Below are 16,549 nucleotides of genomic sequence, written 5' to 3'. Positions count from 1 at the left end.
ATCCGATGACCAGACGACTCCGACGACTCCGACGAGTCCGACGAGTGCCACGCAACGCAGCTGAGAAAACCGGGAGAACCGCCGCGAACGACGCTAACAAGACGCGACAGAGATGTACTCTGATGTCTGAACTCGTTGGAGATAATTGTTTCCCCTTTTTTTTTCTCGGCTGCGATGCACCCTCCCTGCACTTCTCTCGCGTCGTTTAAAATTCAGAAGGCTAATATTAAACTTGTTCTTTTTTTAGCTTTTTACACGGTTCACATCTTCCCTCCTTTCCTTTCCACATTGTGGAATAAAAGGCGAACAATGAACTGTTCAGCTAAAAAAATAGGCCCATTTCATTCGTCGAAATTGTATGAAAAATTTTTTCAGTTGCATCAACTGACTACAAAATAAAAAAGTTTTTGAATTTTCAGGAATATTATATCTCTTAGATACATAGTCAATCAACACATTTAAGAAATGTTTGAAATTTATCGACGATGAATGAATTACTAGCTTAATGAGTGCGTTCTTCTAAATTAAAGAATTTTTAAAACAACAGTTGCAAAGCTGCTTTTTCTGCTGAACGCAGACAAATATTGCTACCGAGAGTGGTTCACTTGCACACTGCCAATCACAGTAATTTCTGTGAAGGGAGATTTTTTTTTTTTAGCGCTGTGATTGGTTTGTGCGTAATTGCCTCGTGTGTAATTGATATACACCCTCTGCCATCAATGTAGAGTAAAGCTTGTTTTTTTAGCTGGACTTCTTGCAGTTCACTTTTTTCTTTTTTTTTTCGTGCTGAAGAGAAAAAGAAAAGATGAATTGTACAAAAAAGCTGATTACATTAGCTACATTAGTAGAAAATGATAAAATGAACAACTCAAGTAGAACATAGGAGTCATAATAATACCATAAAAATGTTATCATGACCTATGATATCATTATGGTTTAATTATGACTATAATGTTCTACCTGGAAATCTGAAGAGAATGGAATTTTCAAAAAAAAAAAAAAAGAAAAAAATGAACGAATGAACGAATAAATTTACATGCTGCTAGGTTTCGAAAGCGGAAAGTTCCTCTTGTATAAAATACAACGTGGATATATTTATCGTAAATGGAAATCGATAACTTAATTTAAGACGGTCACGCAAAAGAGCGACAGATCCTTCACGTCAATCTAACATTAATCTAACTTGTACCTCTGTATTTCTTTATTCGTAAAAGAAGTGAGGAAGCACGATTGTTCCAGAAGCAAAACCGAACACTAATATCGCGATCGAACGATCGTCGTAAACTCGTTTCATCGAAAGGTGAAAGAGGAATACGGACAGAGGAAGGTGCTGGATTAATACGGCACTGCCCGGTGCAGCGAATGTGACGCGCGTTACTTCTGTTTATATGCAAAACGCACAACATGTCCAATGCAATTTCGTAATGAGATTATTGATTTTTTTTTTTAAGAACCGTCCATCCGTCCCGCTCGCCCCCATCTCATTCTCTCTCTCCCTCTCTCTCTCTTTCTCTCTCGCCCGCTCGATACGTTTCCGTCCCGCTCCAAACTCCGCAGTTCGGCCGCATATCGCACCGCGCACGACGCACGCGTGCAGCGTCTCGCATAATTGAATACCCTGCACTCCCGGACGGTATCGCCCGTCCAGCGGCCGCGTATGCGAAGCTAACCGGCAAATTCTCGGTATAATATCTACATACCTCGGTGATTGTATTGATTTTCCCCGACAGTATGTAAATTAACGTACGGCGACGTAAGTATGCGCGAGGGAGAAATTCTGCGCAGTTCACGTCTTTAGGCGAACACTCGTGAAACGATGTAGATTTAGATTAAATTTTTCAACTTCTTGGTTCAACTTACACTTCATCCGTTTCTAATTTTTAAAACTAGAGGATAAAGAATCGAACTGAGATTAAGGTATAGTGAATTCGGTCACTTGCATTACACTGGATTAGTGTACACTAACAATTGTAAGAGCTGCTATATATGAATGTAGCAAAGTTAAATGCAAAAGCTATTTATATTTTATAGATATTTTAAAGGATTAAATACTTAATAATGATATTATTAGCAGAATATATGTAGGCAGTCAGTGACTTTTTAAAAGGAAAATATATATTGAAAAATAAATCAAATTTTAGTAAAAAGATCAAATTGCCTGTTAAATGTCAAAGTTAATTATATTATCACTGATTCAGATTACTTTGAATAAAGTAGGCTTCAATGTATTAATCCAGTGCGAGTGTCCGAATTCATTATTAATTACATTTAAACGGTGGAAACGGACATTAATTTCGCAGCCCTGTAAAATGATTTATGATCTTATTAATTCAACAAGAATTTATTGATTTCTTTTTTTTTCTCCAAAATTATGTCATTGATCTAATGCGCTTAGATTAGCAAAATAAATTAGCAAAATAAATTGCTAAATTTTAATAATATTGTACAAATATTTATAATCTTGCAGCTCGAATTTCACTTGTAATGTAAAGTTTAAAAGGTAAAAAAGATAGGGATAAATTCAAGGTAAAAAAAATTATTAAGATATCTATTAAGTACACGATTTATATTCGCTAGCACATTGGCACCAATCAAGACTGGAAGTTCGGCTCTCCCTCGTAAGTACATCCGAACTTCTGCACGATCTGCGTCGCCGCCCAAATGCCACATTTTATACACGTGTCTATGCTTTTATCTTGTATAAGTTGTGCTAGAAAACCTGAAACAATTTATCCAGTCGACATAAAAGTTAAGCTTTCAATTAGTTTTCTTTTTATATATAATCTCTTCTATTGTCATTGTATTTCAATAATATACTACGAGAGCGAGCGTGGCAAAGCAGATAGCGTACTGATCTGTTATGCTAGAGATTACGGATTCAAATCCCGGTACAACCAAAATATTTTCATATACTCGTATTTCCTCTCGGAAGGAAGCGGCAATCCACCGAGAATAACTTTGCCAAGAACACTTCTCTAACACGTCTGTAAGTTTCATATAACTGTGTATAATCAGTGTGTGTACCACAGGCATATAAGAAAAGTCACCACGCTCGAGCAATAACATTAAGAAAAAAAATCTCAATAAAGATATTACTATATATATATCTCAATAAAGTTATTATTTCCGCAAATATTTGCTATTATAACAGCGACTGATCCGTACTCACCACCGACAAAAGCATCCCCGGCGGCATTAGTATCTACAACTTTTTCCTCTGGCAGTTTTATAATAGGATACTCGGTCACAGTGCCATCCTTAGCTAAAAGCACTGCGTCAGTACCCTGTGTTATCACAACGATCCTTTTCCTCTTGTTATTTATCTTATCCATTTCCGATATCTTCAGCGCGATCTGCCTTCTGTTCGTCGCGTTAAGATTGTTGGTTTTTGCAAACGTGTCCGCTTCTGTCTCATTCCCGAATAAGATGTCCACATAGGGAAACGCCGCTAGCATCGGTTCTTGGAAGAATTCGCATAGAAACGGTGCGCTGAGATTCATCATGAACATTTTGTCGTTTTCATAAGCGTGTTTGGCTACTGTTTGTATGGATTCGGGACTGACCGTTAAGAAAAATCCCTGAAATACAAAATAATGAATTTCATGACTTTTTATTTTACTGAATCGCTCTTTCATATATTTAGGTATTAGGAAATCTTTGCGTTTACCGATATGTAGATGTATCTCGCGATATCTATCAGATGCTTGTTTTCTGGCTTTTCGATATGTGACTGTGAAAAGCAATTTGCCGCTGCCAAATTGGCGCATAGGGAGCGTTCTTTCCCCGTAATGAGCACCGCGCACGTCCCAGTCGGTTCCTGATCGGTGTATTGATAACGAACATTTAAGCCATCCGCCATTGCCTTATCCTCCAGGATCTTGGAATATTTGTCTTTGCCGACACAGCCCATGTACGTGGTGATTTTCGGTTTTGGCAGAAGCCACTGTAATACAAATGTTGATTATTTATAGTGTGACTTTTGCCCATTTTTACCAATGCAGATCAATCTCAGTTTAATTCTTTTTATTTGTTTCTAATTCTAAAAATTAGAAAAAGATGAAAAGTAAATTAAACCAAGATTAAAATTATCTATCAATAGAAATAAATTTAAGATTTTTCTTCTTTTACTCGTCAGATAAATTTGTCAATGTCCTCTAAATTTAAAAGCTTCTTTAAAAGCTCACCCTAAAAAGTGAAAATTGAGTCAGTCTTTTTAAAGAGTGGATCAATTTTTAATCTTTAAGACTGAGATTTATTTTAAAAGTGAATAATAATTTTCTTTCTTAGAGAGTGAATAATAATTTTCTGTGTAGATTCTACCTACTTGCGCTACTCTCATAGTATTCTGCACAGATCCACCCGCAGTAAATTCAGCATTGTATAAGTCCATCAGCTCATCATATAAAGGCTTATGCTTTTCTTCAGCAAGAATGGCATTGTTGGACTTCAGATCATATTTTTGCAACAAGTCATAATTAACATATGCTGAAATATCCAGGAGAGGATTTCCCATACCCAACAGCAATCCTTCTCTGAAATGTTCATTTGATAAAATTTTCAATACAATTTTCATCTAGATCAGTCTACAATTTATACCTGATCCTACCAATGTAGTATAATTTTTATCTCAATTCAATTAATTTTGTATCTTTTTCTAGTTCTAAAATTTATTATAATATATAATATTTTTCTATCAATGATAGAAATAGATTATTAACTTCAATCTCGATTTAATTTATTCTTTATCCTTTTCTGATTCTTAGAATCAGAAAAAGATAAGTTAAAACAAGATTAAAAATTAATCTACATTGATAGAAATAGACATTAGAAAAAAATAGACATTAAAGTCGATCTATATTAGAAACGGGCATTTAAATTTTAAAGGAAAGCAATCCTAGATATGCTTTGCGCAATTTTATTAATAAAAAAAATTTCCTGAGGAACGGTGATAAGATAATGTCAAACAATTTATTATCTTCGAGTCAATTCGAATAAGAAAAGCGATATTATTAAGAAAATAATAAAAACGCATACGGCAATTTCGTATTACGATACCATTTTGAAGCAACCGCGACTCACATTATCGAACTCGCATTACTCACAACTCGGTGACGAAATCGCGTCTATGAGAATCGACCTTGAAGATTACATAACCTGTATCTTTCCTCTTGCCGGACATGACTAAAAATTTCCACGAGTCTGACGTTGATCGTTCGTGCAATTTTTACGATTGAAACAAAAATTATAATATATGCACCATTCTTTGCAGATCAATCCTTTCTTTTCGACAGCGAATTGGTTGTCATCGATGATCGCCGGGAGTAGTGAAGTACATACGCGGCATGCCGAACTTAACCTTGTGTAATAAATCCTGATTCATAACCTCCGAAGAAAAGATAAAAACGCTTCTGGTTCGTTTAATAAATATTTTTCGAGATCGAAAAAAAAATTGGAATTGCGAAAAATTGGATGTTACACTTACCGTAAGTCCTCGGCCATTTCCGTGCGATTGCAGTTTTCAAGCGATTACGAGGAAACGCCAAGGTTGGTCTGGTACGATCGCAAGGCGCGCCACCGACGCCTTCAGCTCACCGCTGTGCCGCTTCTCGCGCGTGAAAATGTAAAAGTATCCAATGGTATCGACTTGCGGTTGTTATTGAAGAAGTCGCTCTAACTCGGAATCATTATTATCTCTATGTCATAGCGGAGACTTATCGAGGGAAGGGATAAAAGAACGACGTAAGAACCGTATGAGATTATAATTAAGCAGTCTATGTTGATTCAACGACACTTTCAAATGTTTGTAAATATTGTAAATCATTTCTTACATACTTGCTCAAATTACTCAATAATCTTAAGATTATTTCTATACTCTATATTTAGATCCCAAGGAACATACCAAGTCAAGAGAAAATCAAAATGACTTTATTATAATGTCACGAAATTCAAAATGATGATTTTTAGTTATAAAAACTATTGATGTTAAAATTCAAAATAGTCCTTTAGATTTTGTTACCTCTTTGTATATTCCTTGGATATTATCTTAGTTTATCTCAGAAAAGTGAAACAGCTTTGGCTATTTCTATCAAAAATAGATTAACTTGATCTCCGTTTTGACTTATTTCTTATTCTTAGAATTAGAAAAAGATAAAGAATTCAACCGAGAATAAAATTAAACATTGAGATAGACAGAGAAACAGACATTAGTCAAGAAGAGATTTAATGACATAACAAGATAAGTTTAACGGTTTTTTATTACTTTGCGCGATAAGTTTTGTCTTAATCATATGATTTGTAAAAACACAAACTGAGAAATATATAAATTTAAACGAGATAAATTTATAAGATTATTTATTCCAGTCCTAAATTTAAATTTCGTTGATTTTTTTTTTACGTCGAAATATAAAACGCGTATAAAAGAAAATTTGTCGTATAATACAAATGTATGCAATAGCTTCAATGTGTTAACGAGACAGTTAACGAGTTCTAGAGATGAAAGACAAAGGTCTTTATTGCTCAATTACACGCTGAATATTCTCATCAGTCGACTTGGAAAGTTTCGTATGGAACGGCGACATCCTGTAACATATATTTCACACGAAACTTACTTACGGTACTATTTTTTTCGCGACGATCCATTGGGATTAAATAATACGATAGTAAGCTATCTTTACTACTGTGGGCAAAAAGTATCGATAATTTCAAATTTAAATTTCCCGGGGTTTCCGATAGGAACAACCGAATTTATTTTGAAGTTGGCAATTCTGTCAGTGACAGCTGCGCCAAGGTACACGTCAAAATAGTCATTAGTGTTTGAGATAAGCGTCTGTTTGTAAGCACGTAAAAAGTGATTTGTCGTTTTTTGAAATGTCTGAAATTATGGAACAACGAAGTACGATAAAATTTTGTGTCCGGAATGGAATTTCTGCAGCCGAAACGTTGAGAATGTGTCAGAAGGCGTACGGTGATGGCGCTTTGTCACAAGCAAGAGTTTTTGCATGGCACAGAATGTTTAAAGAGGGCCGAGAGAGCGTTCAAGACGAGCCACGTGCCGGACGGCCATCCACATCAACTGATGTGATTCACGTCCAAAAAATCCGAGATTTGGTGCTCGAAAATCGTCGATTGACTGTCCGAGACCTTACTGATCTTGTTGGCATATCGGAGTGAGCTGCGGGCCATACCTACAGACGACTATGCGGCATGTTTCGAAAATTGGAAAAAGCGTTGGCACAGTTGCATTGCAACCGGGGGGGACTACTTTGAGGAGGATGATACGAATGTGGATGAATAAATAAAGAATTTTTGAAAAACAAACAAATTATCGATACTTTTTGCCCACAGTAGTATACCTCTTACCTGCGGAATTGTACTTACCGTTACGTATTTACGTCTAAATAACTTTACTTTCATTAGCAATGAAATAGCACAAAAATATTTAATATTAAGGTTTCTCTCATTACATATTGGATTATAATATCAAAAGTGAAAAATTGTATAAATTTTATTTTGCATTATTGAAATAGCTTAATTCTTTCACATGTCACTACTTGTATTTGATAGTATTGATAAAATATATTAGGTGTTGGAATTAATTCGTAGCGTTTTTAATGAAAGAATGTTATTTATTTCACATGAGCATTAAAAAATACATTAATGAAAGTACTTCCCATCACTTGTAAAACGCTACGAATTAATTCCAACACCTAATATAAAGAATTTTTGATCCATCAATTAATAAACAAGTCTTCAAATTTTTTTTAATGGTTACATATTCGTTAAAAATATGACTATAGAGATTTGATTATACATGGTGAGTTATAAGTATGTTTTCTAATTTTATGACTCTTCCTTTTTTTCAGGGACTCACAAAAATTTAAAACATACTTACTTCGTATATTATTTATTAAAGTTGAGTAATAAAAAAGAAATTTTTCGGTATAATTTACCAATGTGCACAAACGCAAATGGAAGCATGTTGAAAGAACCAATTCATTTCAATGCATAAAAAAAGATTTATATTATTTCTTGCTTTTGATCATAATCTAATATACTAATAATAGTTGCATTGAGAGAAATGAAGTGTTCTGAAAACCGTAAAAAATTAGTGATAGTAGAACCGCTATAATCCGTCTGAATTAAACTTTTAATGTAAGTCATGAAAACTGAACTAAGATATAAAATCACTCTCGCATGAAGAGTTGAAGCAAATATGATCAATATTACCACGAATGTTATGCTATTTGAGATCGAAAGTGTTCAATATTTCTCTCGAGATTTTACCCAGTTAACACCAATTAAAAGTAACATCTATGTTATAATATCGCATTCAACAATCTAACTGTTATGTAACATCATATGTTATATTTATATTGTTGAGTGTGAAATTACAATATACAGGGTGTCCCATAAGAAAACAGGTCTCAATCTTCCTTGAGACAAGAAACACCTTGTAGATGTTTTTGTTACTTGTAGGGTCTATTCTGTAACTCTTAACTGTAACTGTAGCGTTACAGTGTCGTTAGTCACAGATATTGTACATACATGGTAAAAAAGCTGTACAACGACATAGTAACGTTACAATTGTTAAGAATTACAGAATAGGTTTCTAGTTGGTGTTGACTGGGAGGGATCGCAGCGCGGGGAAAGTATTCGTTCTTACGATACCTTCATGGTCCCGTCGAGCGGAGACTCTCGAGAATCCGCTCTAGGGCGAGATTCGGCGTGTGTAAGCACATGTCGATCTCACAGTTTTGTCCAGCGCACCCTACAGAAGAAGATTCCTCTCGTAGAGATGGGCTCTCCCTTAAAAAGCGCCGCTTTTCCTAAGAAAGAAAACAGGACTCTCAAAGGCGTTCGGGTGGAATACGCGGGATGAATTAACGTGTCGTTTTTTTTCTTTTCTTTATATTACTTTTATTCATTTTTCTTACGCGTATCAGAACAATATTGAGAGGCTGGACCCGCGTCTTGAATGCGGTAGCGCAATCCCGCGTCTCTATTACAGTATACATCTCCCATTCGCACTCTCCCCCGCTCTCTTTCGATGTAGTTATAGAGTGCTGTGATGAACAATTACCTCTCGCTACACCATGTCGCTCCTCCACCAGACCTCTCGCGTCGCTTCTACTTGAAACCCTCTCGTCTCTCGAGCCTGGCACGCTCGCTCCTTCAAGGGTACATCCTTCGTAGATGATGCCGGCGTAGAGGGCTATCACGTCCTATATCACATATCATATTACAATACAGCGTGTTACAATCCCTGCTGCCGCGTTTCTATCAGTTTTGCGCTTTTTTGCGTTAATGCGGCAACCGACGATGACCGACACGTGTGTGTTCGTTTTCTATTCACGCGAGATCAAGGGGTAACCCGTGTCCCGATGACGTGCGTCCGGTTTTTTTTCCGTTATATACATGTACATGTTTTTCTCCGGGTTCTTGTGCCGACCGTGTCTCTCAAAAATCCGATGCACGGATCCGATCGGCGATTCACGATCTCCACGTGCCTCTAGTGAGAATTCTGCCGAGAGGGACTGGGTACTTTTTTTTTTAAATCTTTTTAAGCGCCTGCGAGGGTCTGTGCCGGCGCGTGTCCGGAAATGTAGCACAGCGATCTAGCTACAGACTGGGCTCGGAACTTGTCATCTCGTTGAGCTTCTCGGCGGCCAGCGTGTGTCCCGAACCGTTTTGTAACTCGAGCTGCGTGACTTTATTAGACGACGTTGACGGCGACGACGACGGCAGCGGCGAGGGCGGCGACGAAGCTGACGACGACGGCGATGTGACGACGAAGAAGACGACGACGAGCCGGAATGTCGCACGTCCACGTATGGGCTACGAGAGCGAGGCTGCCGACCCATCGAGCAGACCTTCGCTATCCGACGACTAGTCCGGCGGCACCGACATTACCGTAATCCTCGAGAGGGAGTATGTACTTGCAATACAGCGATACATCGCGTATCGAATATATCCGACGAAGCTCCCCGATGTGACGACTCCATGCTCCCCGAGTCTTTTTTCCCGCACGCGTGTGCTATACGCGCGCGACTCGGTATCGCAGATTTTCTTTTTCCCCGCGTACCTCGAGCCTCGTCAAGTACGTCAAGCATACGTATCGCGGGTCGGGGATCCACACCTAAGTGGGTAGCTAGTTGCGAAGGGATAAATATATGCGCCAATACGAAAAAAAGAAAGGAAGGAATAGGCTGTAATTTATAATAAGACTGTCTCAAAACCAGTTATGAGAGAACATTATTTGTAATGTTTGATTATTAAACTTAAATATCTTCAATAATCTCTCCGCCTCTTTTAAAAACCATCGACATATAGTACTGGACGGAGTATAAACCATCTTGATAGATCTAGAAAAAGATCGAACAATGTATGGGTAGAATACACTACTGTTCTTTCTTCCCTGAAACAAAACTTGATCAATAAGACAATAGTAGAAAAAGAGTTCCATGTCCATATTTACCTTTTCTCTTAGGTCCGTCGAAAATGAAAAATTAGATTTCACCACATGCTCCAGTATTATATGTCGATGAAACTAATGTCTCGAGCCAAAGACACATTAATTTTCTGAAGCTTTTGAAAGCAGACTGGACTAAGCTTTGTTGGATGTTTAGTGGTTCTGAGACATCTTGTATAAGTTCCTGTCGACGATCATGCGCCGAGGTCTCCCGGTGAAGCCAAAGTTAACGGGCATAGACGTACTTGTTATGCACCGATCAAACTCCTCCGGATTCGAAATAGTCTACGTATTATCGAATAGCATCGGACAGCAGTTTGCTCACCGCATCTCAATATGGAGAGATGATCGAGTAGCGTGCCTGGTTCTACACATTCGTGTTCCAAAGTCACTCTGAGAGAGATTCGCTCGGTTATCTCCGAGGATTCTGCACGATGTCTTTTAAAGTAACTTTGAGGGGAAGGAGAAGTGACTGCGTATAAGCTACAGATCGTGGCCGGTCACCTCCGTGTCTTGCCGTTGGTAGGATGGAAAAGCGATCTTCAGCAAAGTCCGATTTTGTAGACCTGCTCAACCTCCGAGTCTGCAAGTTTGACTGGTACATAACAATATGAGTATTACCATAATACAAAATCGACTTAAGATATATAAAAAAAAGAGGAATATTTACTCTCGTCTATTTACATTTCCGTGTCCGCTTGGTACTTCTGGAAACAGCTTTAACTTTGGCTTTAATCGGAAGTTTATGCAAGAGAACGATAATCGCACTACTAAAGATGTGAATACGGCGAAAGGATTGCAAATCTTTCCTCCGTGCTTATGGAATAGGGACAACAGATTAACCGAGAAGAGGAAGAACGCGTGAAAGTCATATCAATAGATTGATGCTGTAAATATACATGTCTACAATATTCATAGTTAGGTAATAAACATATATTTGAATACGTAAGCAATTGAGTTTAAAGATGGGAAGACTGTCTCCTTCTTCTTCTCAGTTAGAGTTTCAATCTACAAACGATACAATCGCTTTCGACGAACAAACTCAGCCTAGTTCGAGAGAGCCAGCTAGAAAAAGGGTTGAATTCTCAGTCACAATTTAAGGAGACGTCGTTCGCACGTGTTTTGATATTTATTAAAAAATAAGAACTAGCAAAAACACACGTGAGTCACGTATAAAAAAAAAATGTACAAAACAGGTACTCATCTCGTACTGTTAACACGAGAAAGGTACGTAGCAGGCTTATATCGGAATTCGATATTATTTCCCAGTGTTCCCTTGTTTTAACACATATAGAGGGAGAATTAGTATTCCACATCCGTGTATGCATGATGAAGCGACTTATTCGCGCTATATGCTAGCTCGTGCGCGACCACCTCATCCGCGGTGCCAATTGTTCTGAAAACATCAGTCATACAACGAACGATTTCACTTAGTGTTCGACGGATCTTGCTACGATGACCCTTAATTCTTTAAGACAGAGATAGAGGAATCAGAGATCAAAGCTGTTATAATCTCTAGACTTCAATTTTCGATGCCGTAAGTACTGAAAAAAATCTTAATAGCTACAAAATGTCGAGTAAAATAATTTCAATCATATAACCAATTCAATTAATATAACTAAAAATAATTTTATTTTTTTTTAATATTTAGTAATTATTATCAAACGGTTGATTTTTATGTTTGATAATGCTTATTAAATATTTAGGAAATTAAATTATTTTTGGCAATATTAATCAAACATTTAATTAAAATTATTTCACTCAACATTTAGTGCCTATTACCAGACTTTCTTTTACCACCTTACTTTTTTTTACCAGACTTCAGAGAAAACATCGTATAATTGTTGTTCCCAACATCTACAGCATCGAAACTTGAACTTTACAAAACTATAACCCGTAGCAATCCCTGCTTTCGACTACTGAGACTGAAACAAGCAATTACAGAGGAGAAAAGAGAGAAGCAGACACATCTCGATAAAGAGACATGCTTAAAGGTATGAGCGTCTTAAAAACGAAGGGAATCGACAACGCATCAGTTCGAATAGATCGCTTAATATGTGATACGATGGTGGTTCGCGAAATAACAAGCAAATGACACACATAGATCGTGTAAAGATTCTTCGAAGAACTATGAGAAATTATAAAAAACTCTCCCTGTACTTTTAAATTGTTTTCTTTATTTTAAGATGATCAACATTTGAAGGAAACGACAACGTTGCTAAGTTCAAAATCTCCATTATTTTGTTGGTTCAAAGCAACACGTGAGAGATGCACAAAGAATACTACTTGGACTAGATAGGATGTTATAAAATCATCGGATAATCCTTTTAGACAAGCCAGGAAACATGCAAGTTGTTTTAAACAAAACAAAAAATTACAGCAATTTAGAAAGAATTTGAATTAAAAAAAGCATCTTAAACAATTAATTTGATAAAAAATTCTATTCTCTCAAATTTTATAATTTTATAGAAATACATTCAAACAAAGTATGAATATAATGCCACTTATAAAATTTTCGCTACTTAAAATTATTCCCAATTTTTATCACGAGATTCGTGTAGCTGATAGAATATCTCTAGTGATTCCGGAACATCCTATATTTATACACGAATGCTGAAATCCTTTCGTCATCGGACATGCATCGTGCGACTAATTTAAATTTCCCATTGACGTTTGTCACGAAAAAACCATGAAATCCGGGAATGATTAACGACATAATCAACGCACGACTGCATGCCCGACGAGTGCGAAAATAATATAGTATATTACATTGTACTATATTATATGTGCATCTTGTCTCTACTTTTCCCACTCTATTGAGAGTAAAATATAGAAATAAAAGGCTGGTAAGGCTTCTTCGAGAGAAATTCGTTTAACAGAACTAAGAAAAAAATAGTCATCGAGCCAGGAACACACGAAACGTGAAATAGTTCTCGATGAATTATGAAGAGACACTAATTTCCAATGATATTAAAAATATAGGACAACGTCTATATAGACCAGGATGTCTAATCTAAATATTATTCACATATGCAATTACAATTAAATTACATGTCCAATTATGATTGTTTAACAAATAATTTGATTAAACGTAATTTTGGCTAAGTAATTGACAAACTCGTAACTCTAATTGATCCCTAATCTACCAAATTATTGGACGGTCTGATTACATGACTAAAATCTAAATATCGCTGTAATTAATTCATACAGATTGTACTGTATCGCAATTAAATAAAAATTTAGAAAAGTAGAAGCAGTTTGAGTTGTTCGATGGAGGAAATATCGCTGATCTATCTGCGGATCGACAATCAGACTTGTGAAGGGTAACACAAGAATGGCAGCAAAGATAGACAGAGTAACATGAGCGAACACGTCGCGCGCGTTTCATATCGAGATTTTGACGGGAAATTTCATTCATTTTTTTTTTATTGAGCTAATGCGAAGCGGAAACGCGCGCACGACGCGCAGGAAGCCAGCGAAGGAAGCGCGCGTCCGATCGTACCCGATCAAGATTTTCGTAGTGCGACAAAGGAAGGATTTAGGGTGGTTTCCTGGATGGTTGTTGCTGGCAAAGGGTACACCGCGAAAGAGAGAGAGAGCGGTCGGTGTGATATAATTAAAGAAACACGCAGTACACGTTTTTTTCTTGTGAATTTCACAAATACATGTTATTACATTTCTCTTATATTCAGCATCATTATTAGCAATATATCGTGTGGTTATAATTTATTATAATCTTTAAGAAAAAAAAAAAAGAACACGGTTCTCAGCAAAAAAAACAAAAAGCGTAGACGGGAGAAAAAAACCTTACAGCAAGTCTCTACGCTCGAACAAAACGGAAGTGCGATTATTACAGACTACAGCACGTCTTTTCTTTACGTCAGAATTAATCCTACGTTAATAAAAAGATTACGTTACTATACGCTAAGAATAAATGTTCCGCCACTTAGATTTCCATACAGAATCGGCGCATCCTACCGGGTCTAAGTCCAATTATAACTTTTTCTTTTCTTTTTGCAGTGAAGAAAACAGCGTTATGAAAACAGGTTTTTTCTGAACGATCAGACCCGCACGCTACCCCCCTTTGGGGAAAGATTTCGGCAAACGCTTATTTTTTCTTTCTTCTTTAAACACGGTCTACGTCTTCTTGATATATTTTTAAGAATACGCTAAAATCGTAAGAGAGAGAAATCCAATTTACATTTCTATAAATTATATGTGAAAAATAACAAAATGCTTCTCAATATAATATGAATTCTATCACTTGGAAAATGAGGCATGCTCTCAACTTTAACACTTTAAAAATAATTTCTAAAATTACTCATTCAGAAACTTTTCTTTTCATCTCCGTTTCACAAACCGCGTCACGGTTTTCGTCGATGAACATTAATAAAATCCAAAAGAGAGAACAAAGAGCTTTAAGAGCAGACCAATCGATAAAACAATTTTTGACGCAAGTAAAGTAGCATATCCGTCATTCCTAATAATTTATCTTTATTACGTTTTCCTCATATTTCCTTTTCGTATATATACATGTACATATATACGCAGCATATTATTTTAATGAACAATTTTGTAAAGAAATGTAAATTAAAGATCTTACAATTGTCAGCGTATTCGTGAAGGTGTCACGAGAAGACGTAGGCCGCGCTAAGTGTATACAAACGCACATGCACAATTAAAGCGATCTTCATTTTTCTTTTTAAGGGACCAACCGCGAGTACCGCTCTCGGAACGTAAGAATGCTCGCGACAGTGAATCTCGCATCCGTTCGACGCATTGAATAAGATCGTAGTTTGGATTCAATCCATCTTGTTCCGTTTATCTCTAACGCGCGATGATATCCACGTATGACGCAGTCGTATAAGAGATTGACAATCGACAATAGTGGATCGCGAGTGTTCAATTGTGTGAAGAATTACAGTGATACGCAGTACCTTCGCCAAGCGGTTGTTACCTCGTCTAGCGGTCCCCGCGGAAAGGTGCGTAACGCGCGTAACTATGGTGTCTATCGATTGTTACGCAGAGGGATGGATGTGTCATCGTCACAGAAAACCCGAAAACGATCGGCGGATTCAACCGCTGCGAGATACGACTCCACTGCAAAGCTTTCGTTGATCCTACATTTTTTATTTATTTATTTATTTTTTAACAAGTTATAAGTCTTTAAGTTACAAATTGCAAGAGTTATATTTGAGCTACGAGTTCCCAAACAAGCAAGAGACTTTGAGAAAGGAAAATGAAGCTTCGAGGATCGAGAAGTGTCTCCGCAGTGGAGCCGTATCCCTTTTTTTTTGACACGTCGAAGATACCTGACTTTATACAAATGTATGAGGGAGGGGTGCGAAAGTGGTCACAGTAGACAACAAGAGATACGAAAGGATCGTCAAGCCGGGAGTCTCTGGAAAGATACGAGGATTCGTCGGATGGGGAATGATAATTTTCCATAATTTTTGCATATCTGTGCTATTTTCGGCTGGCTATGTTTCGGTTTTTTTTCCGTCTAAATAGATCGCACTGCGGGTAGAGCACTTGTTTCTCATAGAGCGGGCGGCAGATCTTCACGCGTGCAGTTTGCAAGACGGCCAAGAGTATCTCGGTTCCGAGGCTTCCTGCTAGCGACAGACAGACCCGACGGACCGACGACCGACAGAGACCGATCCGAGCCCGACGCGACGATTTAGTATGGTGCGAACCGGCGCGACGGCGATGGCCCTCGTAATCCCGGTCTGGTAACCAAAATTATGTCACGTCAGTCACGAGATCGATGATGCGGATCAAAGCACGGATAGATATAGATTGTAAATGTTAAAGGTAATATATTTGCGTGAAAAAAAAAAAGAAGATAGAAATGTAGAGTAATAGAGCACGTACGTAGAGTGAAATATCGTAAATAGTAGAATAAGAAAGAAGAAAAAAATGATTAAAAAAATAAAGAAAAGGGGAGCGGACATACAGCTCGGATAATACCTCGTTTTTCTCGCTAAACTTTTTTTTTTACTGATTCTTCTGCTTTACGATAGTAGGAATATTCGCGCAACTTGCATTAGAACATTCAATTCTTTATCCGAGCACTCTTCT

The 16,549-nt window shown here is 37.2% G+C and overlaps 2 protein-coding genes and 1 long non-coding RNA gene across 18 annotated transcripts in view; 1 reads left to right on the top strand and 2 right to left on the bottom strand.

The window, feature by feature from the left end:
* Positions 1-2,322: 2,322 nt before the first annotated feature.
* On the bottom strand, positions 2,323-5,623 carry Adk2 (Adenosine kinase 2). Of its 3 annotated transcripts, XM_011051714.2 has the most exons (6): positions 5,483-5,604; positions 5,258-5,356; positions 4,325-4,532; positions 3,668-3,943; positions 3,170-3,578; positions 2,323-2,719 (listed from the first exon to the last, which is right to left on the bottom strand). In XM_011051714.2, the coding sequence occupies exons 3-6, from the start codon at positions 4,511-4,513 to the stop codon at positions 2,592-2,594; spliced, it is 1,002 nt and encodes a 333-aa protein (XP_011050016.1). In that variant the 5' UTR covers positions 4,514-4,532; positions 5,258-5,356; positions 5,483-5,604; the 3' UTR covers positions 2,323-2,591. The 3 variants fall into 3 exon arrangements, with proteins under 3 accessions (XP_011050016.1, XP_011050006.1, XP_087266730.1); XM_011051704.2 differs by lacking the exon at positions 5,258-5,356 and having other exon boundaries at positions 5,483-5,623; XM_087410604.1 differs by lacking the exon at positions 5,483-5,604 and having other exon boundaries at positions 5,258-5,405.
* A 750-nt stretch (positions 5,624-6,373) lies between these two features.
* lark (RNA-binding protein lark) overlaps positions 6,374-16,549 on the bottom strand; it is a 21,126-nt gene continuing 10,950 nt past the window's right edge. For 5 of the 14 annotated variants that reach the window (XM_087410593.1, XM_087410596.1, XM_087410597.1 and 2 more), the window contains one exon: positions 11,579-11,864. In XM_087410593.1, coding sequence (XP_087266719.1) covers positions 11,771-11,864 — 94 coding nt within the window. In that variant the 3' untranslated portion in view covers positions 11,579-11,770. Of the gene's footprint in view, positions 6,580-8,890; positions 11,064-11,578; positions 11,865-15,918; positions 16,198-16,549 lie in introns of those variants that run through there. The other 9 variants (XM_011051766.2, XM_011051814.2, XM_087410599.1 and 6 more) reach the window with 4 other exon arrangements.
* LOC105143482 (uncharacterized) lies at positions 11,848-12,627 on the top strand. Its single transcript, XR_845755.2, has 2 exons — positions 11,848-12,005; positions 12,287-12,627. It is a non-coding gene; the product is annotated as an uncharacterized LOC105143482 (long non-coding RNA).

The sequence above is a fragment of the Acromyrmex echinatior genome, chromosome 10 (genome assembly GCF_024713525.1).
Source record: "Acromyrmex echinatior isolate Ae372 chromosome 10, ASM2471352v2, whole genome shotgun sequence".
NCBI lineage: Eukaryota > Metazoa > Arthropoda > Insecta > Hymenoptera > Formicidae > Acromyrmex > Acromyrmex echinatior.
This window is presented reverse-complemented; position numbering and strand designations above follow the sequence as displayed.